We start from the raw sequence: 13,213 nt of genomic DNA, 5'->3' as shown, positions 1-13,213 counted from the left end.
TAGTGAAGCGGCAGGATGAACTTCTGCAGCAGGTGCATGCTCCTGGTGAACTGCAGGTGTAATTAACCCCACATGCCTGAGAGTTAGTCCTCTGTTCAGCATCACCGGCCCAGACTCTGTACTGCAAACTTTCAACCTAAGCCGTTTGTCCTTCTTTTATAAATGCAGGTTTGGTTGTTTCTATGAGGCGTTTGCTAACAGACACCCTTCTGTCATTGCTGAAAAGTGTTATTTTTTGTAGTGCGTTCTAATTTATGCTTGATAATTAAGACCAGTTTAAATGAAGATGTGCAGGATGTATGTATTCAGAGACTAGAGCAGGGTGTGCCATATTCTGCCCAACTTAGTTGTATATGGAGCTCATGAGACGTGATTATTGTACTGTAGGGTTACACGCCGACCTTGGAACTGACAGAACCCTGATTCGTTTACTTTTCTCTTAAACCTGAGAACATTCAGACAGAAGAAAAATGGCTGCTAGGAATGTGGGTATAATTCGGCATTTGTAAATTGTGTTTCACTAAAAAAAGAGGCATTCAAGATGGCGATCAATACTTCTCTTAGTGTTGCACTTCACGTTTTCCTGGTTCTGAGTCCTTTTGATGGCTTTTACATGTAGAGTTTCTCAGAAAGTTGATGTTTAGAAAAACTGATAGGATTGCAATAAGCTAACGCAGTGGAGAAGTAAAACCAATGTATATAACGCTGAAGGAACGTCATGAAGGAACATCAACGTTTTTAAATATGGAGGTGAAGTTTCAGTCCTCACCGGACAGATTTCTGTCTTCATGTTACTTCTCGTCATCCCTCTAGGAATATGAAACTACTCCTAACTGAACTTTATTTCCTCTTCTACATTTTCTACAATTTATTTAAAGCACTAATTCAAACAAATTTTGCCACCTTCAGTTTGAAGCAAGAACTATAAATGTGTTGGTTCTAAAAGGGTCAACAAAGGTCAAAGTAGCCGTTGTTCCAGGACTGTGAGACAAAGAGCCAGTTTATCATCGTCATCCGATCCAAACGGAGCATCTTACTGCAGCGCTGTATTGGACTTCAGCCCCGATGTGAAATTTTCTTTTGTTCAGGATTGAGATGCTGCCTGTTTTTAAGTTTAAAATAATGTTATTGTAAAAGTTCTGTCTAAACTTGTACTCTGTTGTTTCTATGTGTTATTTTAACCATACCTAATAATTTTATTCACAATAAAACCAGGCCAAGTGTACAGACTAAAAACATGTTTGGCTGCTGGAATTTTATTCTCTTTTTTTTTTTTTTTTCCCCAACTCTTTACACACACACACACACACCCACCATGATTTAAAGCTTGCAAAATACAACAAAAACATAATTTTCAGTTTTAAAACAAGACTAGGAAGTAAGATGTAAACGCAAAGACAACCTCCTCTGGTTCCAATTTTTAGTGAGGGACTAAACCTCTGCAAAATCATTCAAATTTGATGTTTTTTTTTAATTATTTATTTTATTATTATTTGGCTCAGGGAAAAGATGCATTCAACCTGGTAACTTTCATTTAATAGTGACCTTTCTTACCAATGGAAAAGTGATTTTCTTCACCTTTCAACTCAACATTGAAACATTTGACAAATGATGTTTTAACTCATAAATGAGAGTTGACAAGTGGCTCATTTTATTTTGTGATTGCTGTTCTTGTCCTAACATTGGGAACTGAGTTCAAAATTAGCAAAAGTAAAAAAAAAATTAAAAAAGGACATTTTGTCTCTCTTCCGGTTCTAACTGTGTTATTCACCTTTAAGTAGGACTTTGCTATAGGATTGTTCTCAACATTTTGTGACCAATTGCCACCAATTGTTTATCCCTAAACAAGAGTAGCTTGAAAAGTAACATCTGACAGCATCTTTGTGTTTTCTGGCCAATCTCGATAATTAATTCACACATTTATCTAATGTTGTAATTTAGTTGGTGTATCAGTCCTTTTGACAAAGCTGTTTTATAAGAATCAGTAAATTACTTTTCTGAATCATCAAACCAATCAGGACAAACATTGTTTCTTTTAAACCAAAACATATCGTATCATTGAAAAGCCTGAATTTGAGTTTTGAAAAGCTTTCCCTCTTAAACAGGATTGATATGTTCAACCTGTTGCACCAAAGCCTATCCACCTTAACATTTTTCAGCCACATCCTTCTGGGTTCCTCATCTCTGGGAGGTGGTGAAAACTCACATTGTTAGTGGTTCTTCCACATACACAGAGCAAATAAAGCTTGATTTTACCTTTGCTGACATGTTTCGATGTCTACTGCTGCCTTCGTCAGAGCATCTGCCAATGTTGGTGCCGTCACGTCTGTTTAAAGGGAAGTGCCACCACCAACATCGGCGGTTGCCCTAATGAAGGCAGAAGTAGACATCCATGAGCCTACCCAAAAAAAAAGTGGATAACACATCTTCAGTTCTCTGGTTTAGATCCAAGAGCTACAGGTGGCCAGTTCCAACGTTTATCACCAACACTAAATATTAAGATTAAGTAAGTGTGTGTTTGTGTGTGTTTTGTATATTTATTTCATTATATCTATAAAGGGTTGGAGATTAAGTTAGAACACAACATATACTGTAGATATATATATATATATATATATATATATATATATATATATATACTGTATATATATATATATACTGTGTATATATATATATATATATATACCGTATATATATATATATATATATATATATATATATATACAGTATATATATACAGTATATATATATATATATATATATATATATATATATATATGCACACACAAAACTTTAACTCATCTTCTTTTCTGCCACTAGATGGAAATCTGCTTGTTTTAATAATAGCTGCTCTAGGATGATTTGACGAGAAGCCATTGTGGCATTTTAACTGCTTTTCTCTTTCTGGTAAGATTTTATTGCCAGTTTACATCAGATTAACAGGAAATTCACACATTGTTGGAGCAAGTATTTTTATTTTGTTCAGCTGTTCAAACAGGAATGTTTCACTGTAACAGGCCTTTTGTAAAATTCATCATTTGTAGAATGTCTTCCTAAAATCTTGAGATATGATTTTTCTTCATCCTGTGGCTATAAAGAGACAAGTGTGACCACCTCATTAGCACAGCAATATAACAATTCAGCCTCCATTGCAGAGTAAGCAGTGTGCAGAGTCCAACATCCTAACTGGCTCGTTTCGAGGGAGATGATTGTCCAAGTATTTTAGTTTGTTCCAGACACCAGCATTCAGGGATCATGCCCTCGGGGAAGACGCTCAAGCTCGTTCTGTATGAGCTGCTGCAGTTTGCAGCACTCATTGTGCCCGTCTTTGTCATCATGGAGCGGTTCGCCCTGCTCATAAGAGACGTGAGAGGACAGGATGTGACGGCGTACTGGCTGGTGGTGTCGGCCTCTATAGCTTATGTGACCTCTGTGACCCTGCTGGCTTGGTTACCTCTCAAATACGTGATCCTGAAGCAGCGGAGGTTCATCACAGAGATCACACAGTGGTGAGTTCAGTCTGACTTGTGTCTTCAAATGAAAATGTGACGAGCCAAATAATTTCAAACATCCAAACCTTCAGTTAAAATAGGAACACTTCAGGAATGAGGGAAATTTTGAAATGGCAATAAAATATTTCTAAAGGAACAATGCCTTTAACTGCAGCTGGTTGATGCTGTAATAAAAACCTTAAACATGCCTCTGTTTAATAAATGTAAATTATAACAAGCAACATTCATTGCCTTTTAATTTTTTCTCAAAAAGAAATGTTCTCTTCTCCAGGAGACCTACAGCTCTGGCGTATCTCATCCTGTGTACGTTCCCGTGTTTTGCCATTGTGATAGCCAGCTCTAAGGTAATGACTGTCTTCAGGATTGATTGGTTCTGTCACCACGGTGCACCTGTTGGTGTTTAGTCCTGTCATGCTGCGGCTGGGTCCTTGAAGAGGCACATATTTGTTATAAACAGCCCAGTTGTGGCACGAACCTAGTTTACGACCGTCTGTGTATGTTAAGGTGCAGCTATTATTCATCGAGTGTCAATAGATGCTCTGAACCACAAAACAATTTCTTTGTTTTGCTCTTAAAGGTGTGGTTGACTGAACGTGATTTTATTGATTATTTCTGATAATACAGCATGGCTCTATTAAATACCCGCTCTGTTAACAATAAGTCCTTCCTGCTCAATGATTTAATTCTCTCTTAAAAACCTGAATTTTCTGTTTCTGACTGAAGTTTGGCAGCAAACATCAGATTATTCTGGTCTGATTGAACTCTGCCCAAGTGGTTATTCTTTTCTTAGAGTATTTTCCTGAGTCTAAATGCTGACAGTGTTTGTCCTGAGGATGTTTATATTTCAGATCACCATTGCATTTTCTTTAACTTGTCAGTTTCTGCGTCCCCACCTCCTGCTCGCCGTATGGTTAGTTCTCGTTTTCTTAATGAGAGCACAGCTAGCAATTTTTCTGCTGCTTTTGATCCACCCTGTTCTTCTGATAACGACCCAGATTCCTTAACTTCTCAGTTCAACGAGCACTGCCTCTCCATTCTGGACAACATCTGTCCTGTCAGAACCAGATCAGTTCCTGCAGTGAACCCTACTCCCTGGTTTAATGACGGCCTTCGCAGCCTGAAGCGCCAATGCAGAAAAATTGAGCGTTTGTAGAAGAAAACCCATCTCCACGTCCATCTGCTGCACCTAAAGGATCTTCTGACATCCTTTAACTCTGCAGTCAGAGACGCTAGGGTTTCCTATTTCTCCAACCTGGTGTCCCAGAGCAAAGGGAACCCCAAGGAGCTGTTTAACACCATCAGCAGCATCGTCTCTCCTGCCTCTCCTACAGCCTCCATCCACTCTGTTACAGACTGTGAGAACTTTCTGTCTTTCTTTGTGGACAAAGTCAATAAGGTTAGATCTAGCATCTCTCCTTCAGCCTTATCGCCGCCTCTCCCAACTCCAACCAGGCCCATCATCCTAGATTGCTTTGCTCCTGTTTCTTTGCCTGAGTTAACCAAACTAGTTAACTCTATGAAGACCTCTGCATGCCCCCTCGACATCTTACCCTCATCTTTGTTTAAAAGTGCTTTTCAGTCCATCTGTTCCAGCTTGCTCTTCATTATTAATACTTCTCTGGTCTCTGGTCAGGTCCCTGCTTACTTTAAGAACGCTGTAATCCACCCGCTTCTTAAAAAAACAAGTCTTGACCCCTCTCTCTATAGCAGCTTCAGACCCATCTCTAAACTTCCGTTCATCTCCAAGATCTTGGAAAAGGTTGTGGCTAAACAACTCACAGCTGCTCTTGATGAACATAACATCTATGATAGCTTACAGTCAGGTTTTTGTAGAGCTCATTCTACTGAAACAGCTCTTCTTAGGGTCTCTAATGACCTTCTGACTCACAGTGATGCAGGGGACTGTTCTGTTCTGGTCCTGTTGGACCTGACTGCAGCCTTTAACACTGTTGACCATCACCTGCTACTGGAGAGGCTCAGAGACTGGGTAGGCCCATAAGGAACTGCTCTGGAGCGGTACTCCTCTTATCTTTCTGAGCGCTCCTTTTCTGTGGCCGTCTCCAAGTTTAGGTCCTCCAATACCTCCCTTACCCATGGTGTCCCACAAGGTTCTGTGCTGGGGCCTCTTCTCTTCCTCTATCTCACATATGTCAGAGTCAAGGCCCGCGGGCCAGATGCGGCCCGCGGAGCATTTTTATGTGGCCCGCGAGATAAATATCAAAAATATATTAAAACTGGCCCGCTGGCCGATTTTACCGCAAAGACTTCAACTCCCATGATGCTTTGCGGTGTCAGCGCGGAGCCGACGAAGCCCCCTCCTTTGTGTTTTTTCCACCTGCTGCCGGTCTCTGCAGCTCCGCTGTCTCGGACAAACTACACTCCTCTCACTCAGCGCCGAGTTCACTCAGCTGTTTTCTGACATTGAAGCCCAGAAACGGAGATTCTAGCCGCTCAGTAATGTGTTCACGACTGACAGAGAAAGTTTTTCAACCAACGTCCAGACAGAGCTGATATAACTCCAGCGAGCAGCGACACGCTCAAACCAGCACGACTCTGTGGTTGTGTTTCCTCCCCGACACACAGCAACGTGGTCAAGCTGCTCAGACATGTTCATCAGCACAAACCTATGTGAGCACCTGTTGTCATCTAATCTTGTCATTATTATGATGAAGATGAACAAAATAACAGGAGTCTCCTCAGCTCAGATCATCCCCATAATGCAGGTATCTGGCTGGAACAGGTGAGCATCACAGTAAACCAGTGGAACAAACTGAGCTTTAAATATGTTGGTTTTATGCTCTTTTTCTGCTCCAAAACTTGAAAGTTAACAGATGAGATGTTGCATTTTCATTTAAGATAAAATGATATTTTTATTTTGTTGTTGGCCCGTGAGAAAAGATTTAACCTACAGTAAACAGGAAGTGGAAAGGCTGCAGATAGATGAATAGAATAGAAAATCCCTTTATTGTTCCTCAGTGGGGAAAGCTAGACGTCACAGCAGCGATGACACGTATTACAGGAGAAAAAAAGTAGAATAAAAAATAAGAAAAATGAATAAACAAGAAAACATAAATCCTGAATAGATTTTAAAAATGCTGAATATACCACAAGTAATGAATACCACTGATGCCTTTTATTTAAAACTGACTTGCTTGTGTGTAATTTGGTTATTCCACATTCAGTGTTAATGCAGAAATAAGTTTGTTTCCAAATTTAAAGGTTCAAAATTGCATATATGTTGATAAAGAAAATGTGCAAATTTGCCGTCACTTTTTCAAAAAATATTAAGTTTGGCCCTCGACTTCGTCCCAGAGTTTCATTTCGGCCCCGTGTGAGTTTGAGTTTGACACCCCTGCTCTATCTGCTCCCTCTTCAGCACATCCTGAGCTCCTTCAAAGGAATCTCCTACCATCTTTATGCAGATGACATCCAGCTGTACATCTCCTTTGAGCCCCATGAGATGTCTAAGCTGCAGCTGTTACACACCTGCTTAGACTCTATCAAAACCTGGATGGCTGGGAGCTTATACAGACAAGCTGGTTCCCAAAGTCAGACTCTCTTGGTCAGCTTGCTTCTCACACCAAACCTTCCGTCAGGAATCTTGGTGTGACCTTTGACCCAGCTCTCACCCTGGATTCTCATGTCATTTCTCTTGCTTGCTCTTCCTTCTTCCATCTCAGGAATATTGCAAAGCTGAGTCCCATTCTGTCCCGCTTTGAACTTGAGACAGTTATCCACACCTTCATCTCCTCACGCTTAGACTACTGTAACTCTCTTTTCACGTGTCTGATCAGAACCTCCCTGAACCGTCTGCAGCTGGTTCAGAATGCCTGTGCTCGGCTTCTGACCAAGTCCTCCAAACACACCCACATCACCCCGCTTCTCCTCCAGCTTCACTGGCTGCCAGTCAACTTCAGGGTTCATTTCAAGATCCTGGTTATGGTCTATAGGGCCTTACATGGACAAGCACCATCTTACATTGGTGATCTTAGTCCCTACACCCCCAGCAGGTCCCTGAGGTCCAGTGATCAAAGCCTACTGGTTGTGCAGCACCAGGCTAAAGACCAAAGGTGACAGATCATTTGCTGCTGTGGCCCCCAGACTCTGGAACTCTCTCCCCCTGAGCCTGAGATCAGTGGACTCAGTGGTCTCCTTCAAAAAGCAGCTGAAGACTCACTTGTTCAAGCTGGACTTTTGTATGACCTTCTTCACCACTCTCTCTTTATTCTGCTCTCCCCACCTATTCCACCTTCCTCAGGATCCACTGATTTCCCTCTTTCCTGTTCACTCTCTCTTTCTTAGCAGTTTTTTAAAAATCACAGTTGTCTATTTTTTTGCTCATTTACATATATTTTTAACCATTTTCTAATTTTTTTTCATATTTTTACATTTTTTGTTTTTTGTGAAGTGCCTCGTGATTTTTATCTTGAGAGGCGCTATAGAAATGATATTTTCTTCTTCTTTTCTTCTTCTTCTACTTGGTCACTGCAGGCTGAACATGAAAAGAGTCTTCACCTATCTCCTGTGTTAATGGTGAAATGCTAGGATTTGAACATCTTCACATTGTGATGTCAGACTGTGAATTTGCTTTTATGGCCTTGCCCATCTTGGCTCACTCCCGCCCACAGGAAGGCTTATTTGTAGAGAAGAGAGAGAGCAGAGAGTGTCTTGGTGATAGTGACTTTGCAACAATGTTGAATGCATTCTGTTAGCCAATCAGAAGCAAGGTGTGTGCATAGCATTAATAATAAGGAGCAATCCTGCTGTTTTCAGCCCACCTTTGTCAGAACAGGAGCATCATAGCTTTTTTAATGACTCATAAGGCATTGAATTGCACTAGAAAACACTGCAAACGTGTTGAATAAATCAGTAAACTGCACCTTTAAGCCTCATGTTTTACTGTTTATTAGTAGAAAACCATATTATCTTGTCAATTAATTCAGCAAAAATAAAAATTCTGATCTCTGAAGGTCACTTTCCTGCATGTTTTAGATGTATCTCTGCATCAGTACACCTGCTTTGATACAATGGGTGATTAACAGGATTTGGAAGAGTTGGTGAAAAATAACTAAGCCACCGAATTAAATATTTAAAACTGGTCCAGAGTTTGTCACACGTGCTGTGAAAAACAGGGATTCTAGCACGCATACTGTACATCTACACCACAGCAATAATTACAATTATCAGAGCTAAAGATCACCTAGGGGTCAGATCTTGTCTATTTTACTCATGATAATGCAGAAAGACCTGGAAGTTATTTATATAATCTCAATGACCTAAAATTTCCAACAGATTATTACATTGTTTCTCTCATTAAAACATTCCCATATTTTTAGACATGTTTTTAGTTTATTAGCATCACTTAGTATCCTTTATTACACTCATGTTGGTATAGAAATAGATTGTAATAGTCCAAAGATCAATCAGAGTTCATGAAATGATTAATAAAAAAAAATAAATTCTACTTTATTTGATCTTGATGCAAGAACCAGGAAGCTGTTGTGCTTTAAACCAAGCATGGTTTTGAAAGCACGCTACAGGACTTTGGCACCATTACACATAAAAGGAGAAGGTAGTGAAAACTCAGCCACGAGACTGCTGCCTGTTTTAGATACTCAGTAACAGCTAGTGGATAACACAGGTTGCATATTAACTTGGTTACTATCAACTACGAACTGAAATGCAATTAACTTTTACCAACATGCTTGTTGTTTCATTTAACCTCTAATTTACTAATAAATGAGGAGGAAGTTAAATGCCGATGTGTTTGTTGTAGATCCAGGTGGACTGTGGAAAACGCTACAATGATTTCTCTGAGCTGCCTGCGTCCTTGGTGCTTTTCTCTCTCGTCTGTGTGGATATCGTAGAGAGGATCCGGCATTGCAGGCTGATGGGCAAATGTAAGCAAGGCTGATTAATTATTTATAAACACAGTGGGAGTAGTTTAGCTTCATTTTCATTTGAACTCTGCTCATTTATTCATTTCAATAACACTTTGTTTTACTGGCCAGTCAGTCATTACGCTGTCGTTAACATAACATATTTCTGTAAATTGCAATGATTTTCTAAGGCCTAATGTCAATAAAACAACTGCAAAATATATTTCATTTTATTATGTAAACTTGTAATGATATAACAGTAATAGACAAATAAAATAGGCTCTTGCTACCCGTAGATCCACCAGAGGCCATTATGTAGCGGCATGGGTATGAGAGGCTTTTGACAAAGGTATAATATAATAGTACAGCTTAACAGGTTTAGGCGCTAACTTGTGACAATAGCTCATAAGAGGATAAAAATAATTTATCTTCATGCTGTTTGGGCCCTAGGCCTTTTGTTGCTACACACGTTTGACCCCCAACAGGGGACGCTCGGGCCCGAAGGGTTAATTATTTGGAATGGTGACTGCTTGAGATTGGACCGCGCATAAAAAAAACTCTTAGGAGTTGCATGATTTTATTGTGTACGTTGGTTCCACGTGATTAAAATAAGTTTAACCAATAGAATATTTCTTTCCCTTTACTAATGAACTCTCGTCAAACTAAATATTTCATTGATGTGAAACAGAAAATCATGTTGACTCTGCATGCTTTTTATGAACTAAATTAACTGGATTTTATTGATGTCATTCATTTTTTAGTTGGATGATCTGAGCTTGGGGCTGGGGTGTCTGTGCACCTGTCTGTCTAGACCAAGTTGCACATGCTCATGCTCCCTGTGATTTAGGCGTCATCCCAGTTTGAGATACTAGTGACTACTTTTTGAACTCCTCTGTACCACTATCCTTTACAGTCATGTTCCTTTTTTTAATTTTATTGATTTATTTTTGCTCACTGCCAGCTGAAGAACTATACACAACCTTTTAGTGTGTATGTATGCATATATATTTCAGTTAATTAATAATTATTTGTTTTTACGTCCCTTGGCCTCGCTAGGAGCACGGTGTGATTTAGGGAGTAAAGATGATTTTGCACCGGAATGAAACAAACAACTTTTTAAACTCTCTGGAGGAAATTTATTAACATAAACGAAGCTCTTGGCAGAAAAGGGAAACAAAAGGGTCATCCAAGTACTGGGAATTAATAAACAAAAGGAATTTCTAACTAATAAAATGTTTTTTTATAAACAAGAGGCACAGAGAAAAAGGGCTGGAATAATGCTACATGGATAAACACAAAATCTGCACCAAAAGGGTGAGCAAAGTCTCTCAGTAGACGAGGACACACAGCTACTACTATTATTAATATAACCAAAATTACCACTCAGGTAGCAAAACAAGGACCACTAAGGTGTCAAACCCAAACGAACCACTCAGGTAACAATTGGAGAACCAGTCCAGGTGTCAAACGAAGACTTTAACGTCTATAATGCGAGGAGAGCTAGAGAGGAGAGTAAACACCTCCGTGTCGACGCCCATCTGTAACCTCTCCTAGAACGACAGGCAGAGCTCCCTTTTAACAGGGAGGCACAATTGGTCTGACAGCCCACAGCTGTGCAGGCAGAGTACCGAGGGCCTCTTGTGGCCAAAAGGTGAAAGTATCTGTCACTTTTGTGCTAAAACTGTAATTAACTGATTTATTTTGATTTTCAACATTTAAAAAAAAAGCGTGGCATGATGGGAAATCTGTTCAATCCTAGCAGTAATCCGCGAACTGAATCATGAACACAATCTATTTGTTACCAAAACAAGAAGGAACCAAGTAGAAACTTCATTGTACCCTTAGGTTAGCGCTACACAAGTTAATTATGTTCGTCCTACAAACGTGATCCAGTTATGTAGAAACTAAATGTAAGAAATAAGACTTGAACAGATGATTTAGATTTTTTCTGTGCATTATGTCAATTTTGGTTGTTGTTGGACATGATTATGTTGATTTAAATTTGTCAATGCAAGGAAATTTAGTGTGTTCTGCTTTGTTAATAATTAACTCAAGTCTACGTCAATTAAAGATTTTTACAGAAGAAACAAGTATAAATTGTGTAAAGTGTACACAATGTGATTTAGCATATTCAAAGACCCGCCAAGAGCAGTTAGATGATGAATAAATAACCACATGCATGTTATCCAGAGTTCACTGACTAACATCTGGTCTGTTCTTTTGCAGCTGACAATCTGGACTTGGATCTGGACATGTCGGGTCTCGTTCTCACCAACCTGCAACAGGTGACCACCGTTTCAGGCCAGCAGCATGCTGATGAAGGTCTCACCCAAAACCAGCCAGAGACTAGAAATGGTATCACCTCTGGCAGACAGCAGGATTTCACAGACACGCCCAGTCGATCGCCTATCAGCATCCGGCTTCCTAGCGCTGCCTACCTGTACTCCTCATCCTCCCATAGGACTTACTCAGGTCCTCTCCATGTTCTGTGGAAGAAAGATGGAAGGTCAGAGGTGTTTGTGGAGGGTTTCATGTTCTGGTTGGACACTGTGGAAATGGTGCGGGTAGCAGGGGAACCATCAGTCTTCTACTCAGCATGGGTCTTCCCAGTTTACGTCTTAGCTTTCCTCTCCTGCCTGCAAATGATAATAACGCCTCACAGCTCCTTGTTGTCTTTAGCTGGAGTTGCTCTGCAGGATCTTCCTTTCTTCATCATTCGGGTGGGTCTGATCGCTGAGTTTGGTTTTGTAACGCCTATATTTTATCCACTGAAAAATGTTCTGGTCACCCTGACTTACATCTACTTCACGTGGCTGACCAAGCTGAGGATTTTTAAAAGGCAGAGCATGTTTTGAAGTGGATTGATTTCTTTAGATAAGAAAGGAGCCAAAGAAACTTGGAGCTCAAGAGACTTGCATTAAGAGACCAGTCGTCAACATACAGCTGTTGGTCAAAAAATTAGAATATCACGACAAAGTTGATTTATTTCAGTAATTCCATTCAAAAATTGAAATGTGTATATTCGATTCATTTATTACACACAGACTATATTTCAAATGTTTATTTCTTTAATTTTGATTATTAAACTGACAACTAATGAAAATCCCAAATCCAGCACTTCAGAATATTAGACTATTGTGAAAAGGTTCGATAATGAAGATCCTTGGTTCTACATTCTAATTAGCTAATTAGATCAAAACACCTGTAAAAGCCTACAAATGGTCTGTCAGTCTAGTTCTGCATAATCATGGGGAAGACTGCTGACAGTTGTCTGAAAGATGACCATTGACACCTTGCACAAGGAGGGTAAAACAAAAAAAAGTGGACTGCAGCTGGAGTCAGTGCCACGCACAGACGTGTGCAAGACATGGTTTCAGCTGTCACATTCAATGTGTCAAGCCATTCTTGAACAAGAGACAGCGAAATAGAAAAACTGCGGGGTATTGTGAAGAGGAAGATGCAACAATTCAGAAGAGCTGAAGGCCGCTATCAGAGCAACATGGGCTCTCATAACACCTGAGCAGTGCCTTAGACTAAAGGACTCCATCCCACGCAGCATTGCTGCAGTAACCCAGGCCAAAGGAACCCCAAATAAATATTGAGTGCTGTACATGCTAACATTTTTCATGCTCATATGTTTCAGATGGCCAACATTTAAAAAAAAAACTTTTTTTTGCATTGATTTTAATTGATACTCTGATATACTGAATGTAGGATTTTCACCAGTTGTCAGTTATGATCATCAACATTAAAGAAATTAACATTTGAAATATATCTGTCTGTTTTGTAATGAAAGGATCTAATATGTAAGTTTCACTTTTT

At 39.8% G+C, this 13,213-nt stretch overlaps 1 protein-coding gene across 1 annotated transcript; it reads left to right on the top strand.

Annotated features, from left to right (window-relative positions):
• The first annotated feature begins 2,934 nt into the window (after window positions 1–2,934).
• Window positions 2,935–13,163, top strand: tmem236 (transmembrane protein 236). Its single transcript, XM_015956563.3, has 4 exons — window positions 2,935–3,509; window positions 3,784–3,856; window positions 9,289–9,412; window positions 11,618–13,163. The coding sequence occupies exons 1-4, from the start codon at window positions 3,256–3,258 to the stop codon at window positions 12,244–12,246; spliced, it is 1,080 nt and encodes a 359-aa protein (XP_015812049.1). The 5' UTR covers window positions 2,935–3,255; the 3' UTR covers window positions 12,247–13,163.
• Window positions 13,164–13,213: the final 50 nt, after the last annotated feature.

This window comes from Nothobranchius furzeri, chromosome 11 (assembly GCF_043380555.1).
Source record: "Nothobranchius furzeri strain GRZ-AD chromosome 11, NfurGRZ-RIMD1, whole genome shotgun sequence".
NCBI classification, from domain to species: domain Eukaryota; kingdom Metazoa; phylum Chordata; class Actinopteri; order Cyprinodontiformes; family Nothobranchiidae; genus Nothobranchius; species Nothobranchius furzeri.
Note: the sequence above shows the minus strand (reverse complement) of the source record. Positions and strands in the feature narration are given on the sequence as shown.

Coding starts and splice junctions, on each gene's coding strand:
- tmem236 (XM_015956563.3), top strand. CDS start 3,256: ATGCCCTCGGGGAAGACGCTCAAGCTCGTTCTGTATGAGCTGCTGCAG. Junction 3,857..9,288: donor TTGTGATAGCCAGCTCTAAG/GTAATGACTGTC, acceptor TGTTTGTTGTAG/ATCCAGGTGGACTGTGGAAA. Junction 9,413..11,617: donor TTGCAGGCTGATGGGCAAAT/GTAAGCAAGGCT, acceptor GTTCTTTTGCAG/CTGACAATCTGGACTTGGAT.